The following is a 16,919-nucleotide window of genomic DNA, read 5'->3' on the forward strand; positions in this document are numbered from 1 at the left end:
GAAGATGCACTAAAGAGTCTGTGCACAATCAAAGCCCTCCAGCTTAAATCATTGTGCATGCTATAAACTGTTTCTGTTTGACTTGGAGAACCTCTTCCTTCAGCTAGATCCTAGGATGCACAAGAAAGCTCTCCAGATTGGATAGAGTGTCGCTTTCTTTGCCTGTTTCGGAAATGTCCCACCTCATTTTTCTCCCAACTTTTCTTTTCAGACTAGAGGGAGACAGTAACGCTCCGAGGAAAACTGGCTAGTTTTAGGACCCTGTGGGCAGATTGCTTGCCGAGAGTCCTAAAACATCCCCAGCATTTTTGAGAGCTTGTTGCTTATTCATTCAGAGCAGGAGCAAAACCATCCAGCAACCAGGATCCACCAACCTCCTTTGCAAACAGGCATTGCAGCAATGTAACAACAACCAAAAAAAAAACCACGTACAGAAGACCCAAGTGAAGAAAAACTTTTTTGAGGTTCTTTTCTCTCTCTCTCTCTCTCTCTCTCTCTCTCTCTCTCTCTCTCTCTCTCTCTCTCTCTCTCTCTCTCTCTCTCTCTCTCTCTCTCTCTCTCTCTCTCTCTCTCTCTCTCTCTCTCTCTCTCTCTCTCTCCCCTTTACTCCAGAGCCTCATTCTTTGCAGACTTTTCTCCTCCACAACCTCAACATGAAATTTGCCGAGAACTGCTGGGGCATCTTAGCAGAAGCGAGGAATGGACAGCATTGAGATCGGCTTGCTAAGGGAAGCAGAGAAGGGAAGAAGCGAGTCGTCAGAACTCGACCCCTGGGCTGTTTCACGGAGGTGTTTCCCTGCTCCAACGAGCATCCAGCAAGGTCAAGCCTGTTGATCCCGGCCCTCCACCATGACAGCTCACAGCTTCTGGGACTTCTGGGTGTTGATGGTTTCCACTGCCTTCCTGCTGGTCCGAGGACAATATCCACAGCAGGGCAGTGCGGACAACGGTCACTGGAGGCAGATGATCCAATGGGAGAATAACGGAAGGCTCTACAGTCTCCTGAACTCTGGCTCGGAGTATGTCCCGGCCAGCCACGTAAGAGCTGAGAGTAGCGCCAGAGTGATGTTGGCCGATGCTGCCACCAACCAAGGACAGCGAAGTGCAGGGAACACTCGGAGACAAGCGCCAACTTTACCCATCAGGTCAGGATCTGATACAGTCCGGGGACAGACTAGGCACCCCTTCGGCTTTGGGCAGGTCCCAGACAACTGGAGAGATGCAAGCACCGGAGACAGTAACTCCAACCCCCATCGTCCATGGTCATCCACTCCTCGTCAGCGGCAGGTGGGTGCTGCGTCATCTTCCTCTTCGTACGTCGCGTTTGGGCAGCTCTACCCACAGGGCTCCTATCCTCAGCCCCCTTATGCCAACCAGTATGAATCCTACGACTCGCAGGTGGCCCGGGGGTACGACGAGAGCTACAATTACTACCGTACCACTGGGACAGGAGGTGGTGCTGTGGCTGCCGCCGCGGCCAGCGCTGGAGTGGTGTACCCATTTCAACCCAGGGCACGATACGAAGAGTATGCAGAGGACCAGAATCCCTACCGCGCTCAACCCTACGCCTCTGTCCAGGAGAGGCCGTACGTGCCTTCCGCACAACAGCTCCCATCTCCGGATGGCTTAGACAGACGGTATTCCCACAGCCTCTACCACGACACTGCAACGAGTTTTGACCAAAATGTCCCAGATTCCTACGCACCCACCCAGAACCAGGGCCAAGGGGTTCCTCTTGCAGATAATTTGCATCTACACCCTGGATCGCCTTCCAGCACTGGTACCGGCTATGGGAACGAGCCCTGGGCAAGGCAATATCCTCCCTTTGGGCAGGTTCCCGAAGAGTCCTACGTCCCTGCTCGCAACGTGGAACCCCAGCCCCCTTTCCGGCCTTTAGACCCCCACGGGGTTCCTCGGCCTGAGCCCTACCTTCCTATCCGGAATTCTGAAACTCCCCAGTTGATTCCAGACAACCAAGGGGTCAACCAAGGCCGAATGAGTGTGGGCAGCATCTACAGACCAAATCAGAATGGACGTGGTGAGTCTTTGGCTGTAGGAAGAGTGCTGGGGAGAGGGAGGAGGGTCTACTGTGGGACTTCATAGAGTTCCAAAATTGGGGCAGCTTAGGTTCCTTACCTTCCTTTTGGGGTTCAGAGAGCCCAAGCGGGTGCTTTCAATACCAGAGAAATTATGATTATGATCAAGAGAACCATTGACATCATTCTAGCCATTGTCCATCCCTTGCAGGGTGAAGGTCTCCTCCACCTGTTTCCAAGCCATGCGGTCCTGGGCTTTCTTTTGCCAGTTGGGCCTACAACACTTGCTGATGTCATTGATCCATCTTGTTTTAGGTCTCTTTCGCGGATGCTTTTGATCGAGTGGGATCCGTTCTGTGACAGTCCACCTTGGACCATCGGTTCTTCTTGCTATGTGGCCATCCCGTTCCCATTTCAGCTCTTTTACTCTCTTGATGATCTTGTGCACTTTCGCTTGTTCTCCAATCCATGCGTGGGTCTTTCCGTCTTGTCCTGTGGTGGCTGAGCGTGTCTCTTTCTGTGGCTGTTTGCGCCACCCGGAGCTTTCGTATCGACTGTGAGGTTCAGACTGTGAGATCAAGTGAATATACTGTCATATCTAGAACAGGAGGTGGTGCCAGACATCAAAGCTATCTGAGACAGTGCTCCTTGGAAGATTCATCATGGTCTATTAGTGGTTTCTTTCAGGTTCACGTCCACATTAGCCTCTGTGGTTTTTATCTATAACCTCTGTTTGGTCAAGCTATGGTCAACAGTTGCTTTCCAAAGCCAAACAGGAAACCATGGGTTGGAATCCTGCATGATATTGTTGAAGCTTAGCTTATCATCACAGTGCACATCTGAGCTAGTCACAACCATTATCTCATAAAGTTGGAGTCTCCCAATAGGGTTCCTATGGATATCAACGTCCCCAACATCTGTAACTGCCCCCAAGAGAACACGTCTTTTTCTGTCTCCTTATTTAAATTAGTTTTGCATGTAATTGTCCCTCCGTCTTCTCAGTTGTCATAGTTGAGATTCATAGCAGGGCAACCTTCCCATGGCAGACATTTTCCAAAGCCTTTCCAGCCCTGTCCAACTTGTAGATGGATTTCCTGTTAGCCCAACATTTCAGGACTGTTGGAGCAAGTAAGATGGAGTAGATCAGATTCATAGCGTGGACCATGAATGTCCTTCTTTGCCTCCTTTTCTCCAGAAACATTTCTTTATAAATTGTGATTCTTGTCGGGAGGAAGACCCTAAGCTACAGGTGAAGAACACGGGGTGCACAATGGACCCTCAAGTTCTCACATCCCTCGGTCATGTACCAACCTCCTGCTTTGCCCAGTAATGCATTTCCTGCCCATTGTTCTACAGATGTCTTCTAAATGGATGCCAAACCTATCAAGGGGAGATCCAACCTAGACTAAGGAGGAATTTCCTAATAGTGAGAACAATAAACCAGTGGAATGGCTTGCCTCCAGAAGTTGTGGGTGCTCCATCATTGGAGGTTTTCAAGAAGAGATTGGACAGCCACCTGTCTGAAATGGGATAGGGTCTTCTGCTTGAGCAGGGGGTTGGACTAGAAGACCTCCAAGCTCCCTTCCAACTTGTATGATGTATTCTATTCAGTCTTCCCTTCACTCACATTTTCCTTGGATACCTTTCAGATCTGACACCCGTTCCCACCCATGTACATCCACACCTTGTCTACTCAGCTCATCCACCTCCTAGAGAAGTTAATAGAATAGAATAGAATAGAATAGAATAGAATAGAATAGAATAGAATAGAGTAGAATAGAATAGAATAGAATAGAATAGAATAGAATAGAATAGAATAGAATAGAATAGAATAGAATAGAATAGAATAGAATAGAATAGAATAGAATAGAATAGAATAGAATAGAATAGAATAGAATAGAATAGAATCTGGAAGGGACCTTGGAGGTCTTCTAGTCCAGCCCCGTGCTCAAGAAGGAGGACCTATACCATCTCAGGCAGGTGATTGTCCAGTCTCTTTTTTAAAACTTCCAGTGATGGAGCACCCACAATTTGGGGGGGGTAAGCTGTTCCACTGGTTGATTGTCCTCTCTAGCTCTGCTTCCCAGTCACCATGCTTGCCCCCCCCCACACACACACACACACAGTGATTTTTCCCTGAATCAATCCACCCTCTCACCAAAATCCATGCTGGCATGGATTTCAATCTGTTCAGAAAGTTTTTAAAAAGTTTTTATTATTATTATTTATTAAAAAGCTTTTTCTCATCAACCCAGAATACAGTAACATCGTGGTGGAAGGGACAGAGTTTCAGTGGTCCACTGACCTCTGCTGGCAAGGAGAAATATTGCACGTTCTCTCAATTTGGCTGTTATTACTAGCACTTATTATACCTTTACCTTTACCCACCAAATAATACCTGTTCTTTGAGGGAGATGGGCAGTTGGGAAACAGGATAGATAGATAGATAGATAGATAGATAGATAGATAGATAGATAGATAGATAGATAGATAGATAGATAGATAGATAGATAGATAGATAGATAGATAGATAGATAGATAGATAGATAGATTGATAGATAGATAGATAGATAGATAGATAGATAGATAGATAGATAGATAGATAGATAGATAGATGATAGATAGATAGATAGATAGATAGATGATAGATAGATAGATAGATAGATAGATAGATAGATGATAGATAGATAGATAGATAGATGATAGATAGATAGATAGATAGATAGATAGATAGATAGATAGATAGATAGATAGATAGATAGATAGATAGATAGATAGATAGATAGATATAAAAACAGAATAAAAATAATTAAAAATATAACACAGTGTGAAATCTTTTAAGACAAAAAAGGGCCACATCCAGTTTTTGGCCCTGAGCCCATCTCCTTTTTGGATGAAAACCTGATGTGGTTTTCAGAAAGGATACAATTATGTGCCCCCCCCCACCACCACCACTCCTTTTAAAGGTTTCCTGGCTCCCACAATGGAGGCCTCTGTCACACACACCAAAAACAAAAAATCAGGAAGCTAAACTAAGGAGTGGCTCGGTTTGCAGATTGCCCTGAGCTGTGGTTTGCAAACAAACTGTGGTTTGTAGCTTAGTGTAAGGTGCGAATGAGGCACCCTGGTTTGTTCCATTTTTTTGATTCAACATCCCCGTAAGCTGGTGGTCTGAGACTAAGTGAGGCCTTCGGATAAGCAATCTATCTTTTTAAACCCACCCTCTCTTTCCCATAAGCTCCCCCCTTTCTCCCCCCCCCACTGACCAAATGACCAACAGATGCTAACCGCCTCCCTTGGCGCTATCCACATGTCTCTGATTAGATTTATTTCCCTTGCATTCCTGTATATACACCGCAGTCACTTAGCAACTGCTCCACTTAGCATTCCTGCCTCAGTGTCCCACAGGGGATTTTTTTTTCCATCCCTGAGTAGGCGTTGGGGTGAATACACTTTCTCCTTTCTGCTTTCCACTTACTAAACCGTGGCTTGGGGGGGTGGGGGAAAGGGGGACATTTGTGAGATAACCTGACCTCACAGCAACTTTCCTTCCTTCCTTCCTTCCTTCCTTCCTTCCTTCCTTCCTTCCTTCCTTCCTTCCTTCCTTCCTTCCTTCCTTCCTTCCTTCCTTCCTTCCTTCCTTTCCTTTCCCCCTTCTCATCCCCTCCCCAAAAGAGCCCTTGACAATCTTCACTGGAGGCAGCCTGGAGCAAATTCCTGCTTGTGGGTTATTCATTTCTGCCTGGTGCAGAATTCCCTCTCCACCTTCCCGAAGGGAAAACTTGCTGATGTAAACAAGTCAGTTAAGGTTGCTAACTAAGCACATCAAAGCTGTCTGCTCTGCCTGAGAAGCAGCAGCTTTAAAAACGTGCCCAGATGTTCTCGGAGTCAGCTTCAGAATAGAGCTGGAAGGGACCATGGAGGTCTTCTAGTCCAACCCCCTGCTCAAACAGGAAACCCTCTTACTTCAGTCAAAAGGCTGTCCAGTCTCTTCTTAAAAGCCTCCAGTAATGGAGCGCCCACAATTTCTGGAGGCAAGCTGTTCCACTGGTTAATTATTTTCGCTGCTAGGAAGTTTCTCCTTAATTCCAGGTTGCTTCTCTCCTTGATTAGTTTCCATCCATCGTTTCGTGTTTTACTTTCTGGTGCTTTGGAAAGTAAGTTGACACACACACCCCTCCCTCTTCTCTGTGGCAGCTTCTCAAATACTAGAATACTGCTATCATGTCACCCCTAGTCCTTCTTTTCTCCTGGCCTTTAATCATCTTAGTTGCTCTTCTCTGCACTTTTCCCAAAAAGTCTCAACATCTTTTTTGTAATGTGAAGAGCAACAAAGATGATTAGGGGTCTGGACGCTAAAACATAGGAAGAATGTTTGCAGGAATTGGGGATGTCTACTCTAATAAGGAGAAGGACTAGGGGTGATAGGATAGCCCTCTTCCGATATTGGGGGGGGGGCTGTCACAGAGAAGAGGGAGTCGATTAATTCTCCAAAGCACCTGAGCGCAAGACAAGACGTAACAGATGGAAGATTATAAAAGAGAAATCCAACTTAGAACTAAGGAGGAATTCCTGATTGTGATGACAATCTATCAGTGGAAGAGCTTGCCTTCAGAAGTTATGGGTGCTCCATCACTGGAGGTCTTCAAGAAGAGACCAGAGAGACAGCCATTTGTCTGAAATGGTATAAGGCTTCCTGCCAGAGCAGGGGGTTGGACTAGAAGACCTCCAAGGTCCCTTCCAACTCTATTATTCTACGTTCTAAGTTTCAGGTTACCTAGTGGTCAGCCTTCCTCCATCTGTGATGGAAGAAGTCTCAGAAAGTCTCGGGTGCTTCAAGAAGAAGTCTCCCCCTTGGATTATTATTTTATTTCTGTGCAGAGACCTCTACTCAAACAAACCAAAAACGTTTTTTTTCCCTCCCTCCCTCCCCAACCTTCCTTCCAATCCTCCTTTGACTTCTCTTAAAGTAAGGCTCTCCCCCATGGCTGACATCAGCAGAAATGATCAAGCGAGAGACAGGAAACGAGAGCTAAACTGGTGACGTGATCCCTCAGTGGAGATCGGTCTGAGAAAACAAGAAGGCATTGTTCTTTCTTTCTTTCTTTCCTTTTTTTTTTTTTGCTTGTGGAAAAACAGTTGGGGGGGGCGGTGGAGGGCGCCTGTCAAAATCCACAGCAGAGGATTTTGGGATCCAGCTTGACTTAATCTCATTTGCACGCTGGCTCAGTTCTTTTTCGCCTAGAGTCTCTTCGCTCTTCAGACAAATGGAGGTGGGGAGACAGAATAAAGTGCATCTCTTTGCACCTAGCAAGAGCCTCTCTTAAGGAGACAAGGCTCATCCCTTTGTGGAGGGGATGTCTTTATGTACTTTGGGGGAGGACATCTCAAACCACAGAGAAGGATAGAAGAAGTGCAGGATGGGAAATTTAGGAAGTCTAGGTAGACTTGTTGCATCCTGTTTCGGTCGCCACAAAATATGAAGAACAGTTGCAGGAATTTGGTATATCTAGTGGAATGAAAAGGACTAGAGGTGACATGATAGCAGTCTTCCAGTATTTGGGGGGCTGCCACAAAGAAGAGGGGGGGGTCATACTATTCTCCAAAGCATCTGAAGGCTGGACAAGAAGCCACAGCTGGAAACTAATCAAGGAGAGAAGCAACCAAGAATTAAGGAGAAATTTCCTGAGTGTTCAAACAATTAATCAGTGGAATAGTTTGCCTTCAGAAGTTGTGGGTGCTCCAACACTGGAAATCTTTAAGAAGAGACTGGACAACCATTTGTCTGAAATGGTCTAGGGTTTTCTGCTTGGGCAGGGGGTTGGAATAGATGACCTCCAAGGTCCCTTCCAACTCTGTTATTCTTTTATTCTGTTTAGGGAGAAATTGATGAGAGTCGCCATCTTTTTTTGCTCAGCCTGGTTGCTTCTCTGGAACTATCCAAAGATGCGGTCAAATAAGTCAAAGTGACAGTTATAATCAAAGCCCCAGCTGTTTTCTATGTGTTCCACCATCTTGTCTTTTTTTGTAACCCTATCCTGCAGTCACCCATTAAAATTCTCTCTAACCTGGTGCCTTAACCACTTACACCAGCAGTCTCCAAACCTGGCAATTTTAAGACTTGTTAACTTCAAATCCCAGAGTTCCCCAGCATGGCTAGCTGAAGCATTCTGGGAGTTGAAGTCCACAAGTCTTAAAAGTCGCCAAGTTTGGAGACTCCTGGACTAGACCAAGCTGGCTCTCGTACAATGCCCAATGTATGCAAATATATTGTCTGACATTTCATTTCCAAAAAAAAAGGTTCCAGTTTAGATTAGCAGGTTGGAGCAGGGGTAGGCAACCGTGGCTCTGGACATGCTGGCTCAGGAATTCTGGGAGTTGAAGTCCATGAGTCATAAAAGAGCCAAGGTTGCCGACCCCTGGGTTAGAGGAACAGCCATAGAACGATGGCCTTCTGTTCTGGAGAACTTAGAAAGTCAGATCAGCAAAAGTCTGTTGGGCCTTGATTGAATCCTGGTGTCTTCTCATTGACAGTAGGGTTTTCATCCTACTTTCTAAGCTTTTCCCAATCCTTGCTTGCCTCCTTAGGGCTCCCTGATCTTGTACCTGACCCAAATTACGTCCAAGCATCCACGTATGTTCAGAGAGCTCACCTCTACTCACTCCGTTGCGCAGCGGAAGAGAAGTGCCTCGCGAGGTAACGCTCTCCACGTTTCATTTCTTTGCTTAATCATTTATACGTCTGTTTGTTCATTTGTTCAAATTGTAGGGCCGACTCAGAAAATCTGGGTGCTATACAGACAAATTAGGAGCAATCTTTACACGGAAAAAGAAAATCAAATTTGCCACACTAACCAATAAGATATCATGGATATATTATCTATCATTCTATCAATTCATCCAACATCTACCATTTTACCTATCTTTTATCTATTGTCTATCTATCATTCCAGATGTTTCTATCATTCTATCATCAACCATTCTACCTATTTTTAGCTATTGTCTATTTATCGCTCCAGATCTACCGGTATCTATCTATTCATCTATCAACCTTTCTACCTATTTTTATCTGTTGTCTATCATTCCAGATCTTTATATATCATTCTATTCATCCGTCATCTACCATTCTATCTATCTTTTATTTATCTTTTATCTACCTATCTATGATTCCAGATCTTTATCATTCTAGCTATTGATCTATTTATTTATCTGTCATCTATCATTCCATCTATCCATCATTCTAGCTATAATCCCATTGAACTTTCATTTTTCCTACCCTGGGAAAAGTGACTTATGACCGTTTTTCCCATTTACGACCATTTGACCATTTTTCACACGTAGCAAGGCCATTGCAGCAAACCCGTGGTCACATGATCACAATTCAGATATTTGGCAACCGACTCACATTTATGACGGGTTGCAGTGTTCGGCGGCGGGGGGGGTCACGTGACCCCCTAATGCAACCTTCTGATGAGCAAAGTCAACAGGGGAAAGCCAGATTCACTTTACAATCAGATTACTAACAGAACAACCGCAGCCATTCACTGATGGATGGTGGCAGGAAAAGCCACAAAATGGTGCACAACTCAACTCAACCAATTTCTCACTTAGCAACAGAACTTTCGGGCCCCGTTGAGGTCATTAAGCTGAGGACTACCTGTAAAAAAAAAAATCTCCCCAGGCGTGTGGACAGGATTGCAGGCTAGTTTATGAAAAGAAAAAAAAAAGTCAGTGGAAGTCAGACGTGGCAAGGGTTACTCCTAATTTTAAAGTCAGGTGATGAGCGCCAACAGAATCAAAGAACAATAGAGTTTATTGTCAGAAATACAAAGAAAACCCTGAATTTTGTAGAAGCGGGGGGGGGGGGGGGGGAGGAACAAACCTCCTGAAAAGAAGCCAAAATAAAGGAGTGGGTAGGAAGCACAATGAGGACAGAGCGTGGTTGGCAGCCCTTAATGTACATGTTGAATGTATTTCTTTGCTTTTTTTAAAAAAAAAAAACCTGGGAATTTATCCAAACCACATCAGACTGGCCTCTAGAAATTGATTACCAACTGGCCAGAATGATAATTTATTTAAAAAGGAAAAGAAAATGTTCAGCCTGTTCAATGCCGTTAAGCAGGGATTTAATTGAAGGATTGGGAAATCCTCTCGGATGCACCCCATTCGGAGAGGCCCTTAAATGGAGTTTAAGTCGAGAAGGCTGGAAAAAAAAGAGCCACAAAAGATACTTGCACTAATCAGAAAAACTGCATTTTCAGGAAGATGGGGGGGGGGCTGTCTTGCACGTAGTTTAAACCAGGGGAGTGCAAACTTGGCAACTTGGGTTGGGTTTTTAATATGGTTTTAACTATTGTATATATCGGGCATAAATTATTTAATTGTTTTTTAACTTTTGTACTTTGTTTTTTAATATTTATTGCCCTGTACACCGCCCTGAGTCCTTCGGGAGAAGGGCGGTATAAAAATTTAATAAATAAATAAATAAATAAACAAACTTGAACAACCTGTTGGTCTTCCCATGCTGGCTGTGGGATTCTGGGAGTTGAAGTCCCCAGGTCTTCCAATTGCCAAGGTTGGACACCCCGGCCTAAACCTGGGCGACTGATGAAACAAGCCATAGTTCATAAAAGCTTCTGCCTTTTAATAAAACGTCTTAGGCTGAAAATGAGTGCCAAAGACTTCCAATATGTGGCATCCGTAGGTTAACACAAGGTTCGTCTTGCCATTTACAATTAGCAAGCCAGAGCTTCATACACACACACGCACATCAGTATAAGAAGAATCTACTGCCTTAATTAACAGCTGTAAACCAGTGGTTGCTTTAAAAAAAATCATGGGATTAAATAAGATGACAGATCATCAATAGCTACAGGGTCCAGATCAAAAGTTGGCCAACCGTACACCCTACCTTCCACTTTGTTCAGGTGTGAATTGCATTTTTAACTGTGCTTTGCCCAGGGCAGGGGTCCTCAACCTTGGCAACTTTAAGACTTGTGGACTTCAACTCCCAGAATTCCTGGCCTAGGGGGTTCAAAGCCGCTGACCCAGGGGCCTCCGTTCTCCATTTGAGCCCCCAAAACATGAACCCTTTAAAGTAGGAAGAGCAGAGACAAGAGCAGCTGCCCTAGAGATACCCCAGGAACTCCAGAATGGAATGGGAGACTTGAGTCTTCTTGATCTATGCCCAATACTGTAACCACAGGCAGTCCTCGACTTATGACCGCAACTGAGCCCAACATTTCCATTGCAAAGCGAGACGTTTGTTAAGGGAGTTTCACACCATTTTACCACTTTCCTTGTTCTTAAGTGAATCGCTGCAGTTGTTAAGTTAGTAACACGGTTGCTCAGCGGATGTGGCTTCCCCCCTTGACTTGGCTTGTCAGAAAGTCGCAAAAGAAGATCACATGACACACACACCCCGCAGGACACTGCGACGTCATAAATATGAGTCAGTTGCCAATTTTGATCACATGACCACGGGGATGCTGCAACGGTTGTACGTGTGAAAAATGGTCATACATTTCGGTGCCATTATAACTTCGAAGAGTAGTGAATGGTTATAAGTTTAGGACAACCTGTACTGGACCTCCCAGGCTGATTCAGCTGACCACCACAGTTATATTCCTGCTCTCATATCTTGGTTTCATCTTCATCTAGCACGGCTTACACCGCAGAAGCGACCGATTACGATGTCCGGGTGCTGCTGCGTTTCCCGCAGCGAGTGAAGAACCAGGGGACCGCAGACTTCCTGCCCAACCGAGCCCGTCATACTTGGGAATGGCACAGCTGCCATCAGTAAGTGTCCCTCGACATCAGAAAGCCAGGGTGTGAAAATGTGTGGCGTTCTTGTTGAATTCAACCAAAAGGTTTAACCGAGTTCGTTCACCACCTAGCAGTTGCATTTCCCCCCCACCCCAAGCCCTAAAACTGGTTAGCTGCAAGTTGCTTGTTTGGGGATGTTTAGCCTAATGAGTGAACCCTTCCCCAGTCTGTCTGCGAGGTTGAGGGTTCAAAGTTTTCTACACATCCAGAAAACCTATGATTTGGGGTCAGGCCGAACCAAGAAAGACACATGGTGAGTCTTCCAAACTGAGTTGTTTATTGTTCCACGCCCATAGACAGAATCTTGCCAGACTGAGGACTCTCCTATCTGCATCTACAAGATACTCTGGGAACTATCGAGGAGGGTCTGCCTTCACCCTCTTTCTCTCACACAAAATATCTGGGCTGAGTTGCCTCTTCCTCCTTTGGAATGCAGCCTTTCCCTCCTGGGAACCCACCTGCTCACTGCATTCCATCACATCACATGTGGACTTCAACTCCCAGAATTCATCAGACAGTGTGTGTGGACTTCAAGTCCCAGAATACCTCAGTTACCATCTGTCAGGCCCAAAACCAAGAGGGACACGTGGCAATTTTTCTCACCTGAGCTCTCTATCGTTTTACACCTTTAGACAGAATCTTGCCAGATTAAAGCCTTTACTACCCGCATCTGCAATATACTCTGGGAACTATTAGGGAGGAACTGTCTTCCCTCTCTTTCTCAGACACAAAATATCTGGGCTGAGTTGTCTGTTCCTCTTCTGGAGTTCATCCCCTCTTTCCTGGGGATCCACCTCCTCACCACAGCCCATCACATCTTGATACTTGCTATAATTGGTACACTTGCCTTTCTGGTTCATTTGTCCTCTCAGACTAGAGAGTTGACCACTGCTGAGGCTTCGTAGTAGAAGCTGCAAGACACCTCTCCTAAGGAGAACTTCTAGAATTTTGTCCCAAAACACAGCCTTGCAGCGCAGGTCAAAGATGGAAACCAGGGCTTCAGGAATGAGAAGGAAGGTGGGACCACCTTCTGAAAGTCATCCGTATATTCATTTTTCAGAACTTGTTGTGGATATCTTCTCATATGAAAACCTTCTTGCAGCTGAACTTGGTTTCTTGTAAGCAATTCTTCTCCATTCTCCAGGCATTACCACAGTATGGATGAGTTCAGCCACTATGACTTGCTGGATGCTGCCACGGGGAAGAAGGTGGCTGAAGGCCACAAAGCGAGCTTCTGTCTGGAAGACACGACGTGTGATTTCGGGAACCTCAAGCGTTATGCCTGCACATCACATACCCAGGTAGGTTTAATTCTCAGCAAACCTCTTCTCAGAAATCTCACTGAAGTTAACGCAAGAGAGATAATACAGTATTTTAATAATTGAGAGATGGGGGGATGTCTCTTTTTTTTGGCCATTGTTTCTGTCCTCCAAGACCTGTGGAGGTATGCTGTCAATATTATGATATTACCAGAGAGTCAAGATTGATGTTTTGGACCCAATGGTTGGGGTTTTGAAGAGTCAGTGGGGTTACTTAGAACAGCTGCATTAAGGCTGTCTAGGGTTAGGCACATCTCTTTAGGAGCGGGTGTTTAAAATTGTGCTACATAAAAAGGGCAATTTGCTGCAAAATCTGAGCAGCCCAATCTTGAGGGATTTCAGAGGCTGCAAACCTCTCCGTTTTTCGCAAAAATGTGTGCTTGTGTCTGGAGTCTGAAGATCCAGTTAAGCTGATTAGCAGTTGAAATCCTAGTCTTTGTATCTATCCTTGATGGAGAAGGAGAAGAAGAAAGAGGGGAAGAAAGGAGAAGGGGAAGGAAGGAGAAGGAGGAAGAGGAGGAGATCTAATTCTGTGTCATACCTATTTTCCCATCAGGCATCTCTTCCCAGTCCAACAACTATAATCTTTCAAATGACATCAAGATTTGCCCACTTAAATTTTAAATTGTCCACTTAAAGATTCAAGCCATATTTTTGTTTTCTTTCAGGGTCTGAGTCCAGGCTGTTACGACACTTACAATGCTGACATAGATTGCCAGTGGATTGATATCACAGACGTTCAACCTGGGAATTATATCCTCAAGGTAGGCTGGTTGGTTTGTTGGTGGGCCGATGGGTTGGGGGATGGGTGGGTTGGTCGAGGAACTTCTACCTTCTTCCCAGTTCTGTATCAAAGAAGTTGATTTGCTTTCTTCGCCTTCCCTCCATCTTTCAGGTTCAGGTAAATCCCAAATACATCGTGATGGAATCGGACTTCACCAACAACGTGGTAAGGTGCAACGTTCACTACACCGGGCGCTTTGTGGCCACCACAAACTGCAAAATCTCCCAGTAAGTCTCTGGAACAACTTTCTCTTTGGGAGCGCAAAAAGGTTGGAGCCAATTATTTTGCAGGGTGGTCTAGTTCTGAAAAGGCCACCATGACGCTCTTTGAATCCAATGAGTTCTCCACTGTCCTGAGATCAGAACGTGAACTCATCATCTTAAATCTGATTCAATGTCAGTAGAGATGGGACTAGTTTGATCCAAGAATGGACAACCTGTCAAAATGACTCTGTTGGCCTGAAGTCATCTTCTCTCAGAAGAAAGGCAGATGACCTTCATGAGTGAGGTGGATCCCTTTCCTGACCTTTTCCCTCCCACCCCTTTATCATCGATCTAACCCATAGTAATCCCAAAGGTGCTTTTTCAGGAGGCACCTGGACCTTCTTCTTTTTTTTTTCTTTGAAGACATTTCGCTTCTCACCCAAGAAGCTTCTTCACCTCTGACTAGATGGTAGGGAATGGAAGGATTTATATTCCTTGCAGACAGCTGGTCTTATAAATCCTTCCATTCCCCACCCTCTGGTCAGAACTGAAGAAGCTTCTTGGATGAGAAGTGAAATGTCTTCAAAGAAAAACAAGAAAGTCCAGTTTGCTCCTAAAAAAAAACACCTTTGGGACAACCATGACCTGGATGACGGAGAATCTCTATAGACATCTAATCCACAGGGCTTTCTAAGTACCCTTCCCCAACCTGGATCGCCTCCATACAATCTGGATGACAATGTCTCCCCTAATAACCCTCCCTGTCCTTATAGGCCAGACCTGGCAGGTATGGTAGGTCTAAACATCTGGAAGGGATCCACTTGAAGAAAGCAACAGAAAGCCTTCTCAGAAGACCTACTGCACCCAGTTAGGTCATAAACCACGTTTGTAGGAATGCTATCTTTGGGCCATGTCATGCCTGTCCATTTATCCTTCAACCTTCAATCTGTTCGTTCTTAATCCAGATAGCTCAAAACGGAACAGGAATAATCGACCTGAAGATTCCAGTTGTTAAATTGGGAGCAGCATTGAGCTGATCCAGCTGGACCCTCTTAACGTTTTTACGGGACATTTGGACTAACACCCGAGCGTCATTAATATGCAAATTCCTTAGCAAATAAAGCACTCAGGGCAATCAAAACCACTGCAAGTTGTAGCTTCTCCCTTCCTTTAAAACACAGCTCTGCCTTTTCCGATCTGTGTAGCCTCCTAGGACGGCCCCAAAGCATTTCTTTTCATGTTTCTAATCCCCTGCCACGGTCAGCCAGCATAAACAGCAGCCGTACCCCCCCCCCCAAAAAAAACCCTTGTTGATCTTGACCAAGGAATGGAGGGACGAAAGAGAGAGGAAGGGTGTGATTCCTCCTACAATTTTATAAGCATATCACTGCTTTAAAAAAAAAAAAAAACCAGCTCCTTAAAAAAAAGAGCTTTTTTGTATTTTGCTGCAGTTGGGTTTTAAAGGGAAAAGCAAGCAAAACTCCCTTGAGAGAGAGAGAGAGAGGTGGTTGCAAGGGCAGAAAAGTACAAATCTTAAAAAAGAAAACGAAGAAAGAAACAGACGTTTCGGAGAGGCCGCGTTCCTTAGGAAATTCAGCTGCCCTGTCTAGACGAGAGACTTGATCATCCGTTGCCTTTCTAACACTCAACCGTAAAAAAACTAGGGATCAGTGGCAAATGCGTTCCAGTTCTTCCAGTCTTGTATATACACAGCAAACCTCACCCCCTTATAGTACTGATGATGTTACCTCGTTGGGTCATGAAACGTCTGCAGCAAAACGAACAAGCTCAGAGAGCACCAAGGACCCCACAGTCCTCCTCCTCCTCCTCCTCAGCCTTTCCCCTCTTCCTCCTCCTCCTCTTCCTCCTCTCCGCAAATCCCCCACCCTTCTAACACTGATGATGTTACCTAGTTGGGTCATGAAACGTCTGCAGCAAAACAAACAAGCTCAGAGAGCACCAAGGACCCCACAGTCCTCCTCCTCCTTTCCCTTTCCCCTCTTCCTCCTCCTCCTCTTCCTCCTCTCCGCAAATCCCCCACCCTTCTAACACTGATGATGTTACCTAGTTGGGTCATGAAACGTCTGCAAGAAAACAACCAAGCTCAGAGAGCACCAAGGCATCATATTCCAGTTTTCTTCCAACAATTACTAGACAATACCAGGAAACATACTTTCTGAAACCCTGTCGGCTTTCAGACCTAAGGCAGGACTAGAACTCACCATCTCCTAGTTTCTAGCCTAAACCAAACTGCCTCTCCCTTCCTGGGGGCAAGGTTACCCCTAAGCCTCACAAAAACCAGCTTTGTGGAAACTGTGAGCTGTTTGTGGGTATCTCAACCTTCCCCATTCCGGACCCTCCTGGCTAGAAATTCTGGCGTTGTCTTTCCCACCCAGTTGGTGAACTGGAGAAGGTGTTGGGAGACGCCCGGCATGATCTGAAAATAATTCTGCCGCTCCTGGTTTTGCATCTGATTTGAGACGTCGCCTTCCTTGTTTCTCCTTCACAGGTCTTGAGTTCAACCAGGATGGCAACAGGCCTTTCACCTTTCCTAATTGTGTTCCCCCCCCATCTTCCCGCAAAAGCCTCTCACAAAAGTGTGTAGCCCGCTAGGAGGAACTGGCCTCATCGCACCTGGCGCCTACGCGGAAATGGGAGTTGGTCCACGGCTTTGTTTTTGAGGCTATGTTAAATGAAACGTGTCACTTTAATACTTTTATAAATACTTTTGTTCTGAAGTTTGGTTTGTTAT

At 45.4% G+C, this 16,919-nt stretch overlaps 1 protein-coding gene across 1 annotated transcript; it reads left to right on the forward strand.

Moving 5' to 3' along the window:
* Positions 1-226: 226 nt before the first annotated feature.
* On the forward strand, positions 227-16,919 carry LOXL1 (lysyl oxidase like 1). The gene is made up of 7 exons (XM_081337055.1): positions 227-2,038; positions 8,625-8,733; positions 11,697-11,834; positions 13,006-13,162; positions 13,849-13,944; positions 14,076-14,191; positions 16,677-16,919. The coding sequence occupies exons 1-7, from the start codon at positions 850-852 to the stop codon at positions 16,681-16,683; spliced, it is 1,812 nt and encodes a 603-aa protein (XP_081193181.1). The 5' UTR covers positions 227-849; the 3' UTR covers positions 16,684-16,919.

The sequence above is a fragment of the Vipera berus genome, assembly GCF_964194415.1.
Source record: "Vipera berus genome assembly, chromosome: 12".
Taxonomy (NCBI): domain Eukaryota; kingdom Metazoa; phylum Chordata; class Lepidosauria; order Squamata; family Viperidae; genus Vipera; species Vipera berus.

Excerpts from the sequence above, each read along its gene's own strand:
- LOXL1 (XM_081337055.1), top strand. The coding sequence starts at position 850 with ATGACAGCTCACAGCTTCTGGGACTTCTGGGTGTTGATGGTTTCCACT. Across the intron at positions 8,734-11,696 it reads GAAGAGAAGTGCCTCGCGAG|CACGGCTTACACCGCAGAAG; the intron begins GTAACGCTCTCC and ends ATCTTCATCTAG. Across the intron at positions 11,835-13,005 it reads GAATGGCACAGCTGCCATCA|GCATTACCACAGTATGGATG; the intron begins GTAAGTGTCCCT and ends TCCATTCTCCAG.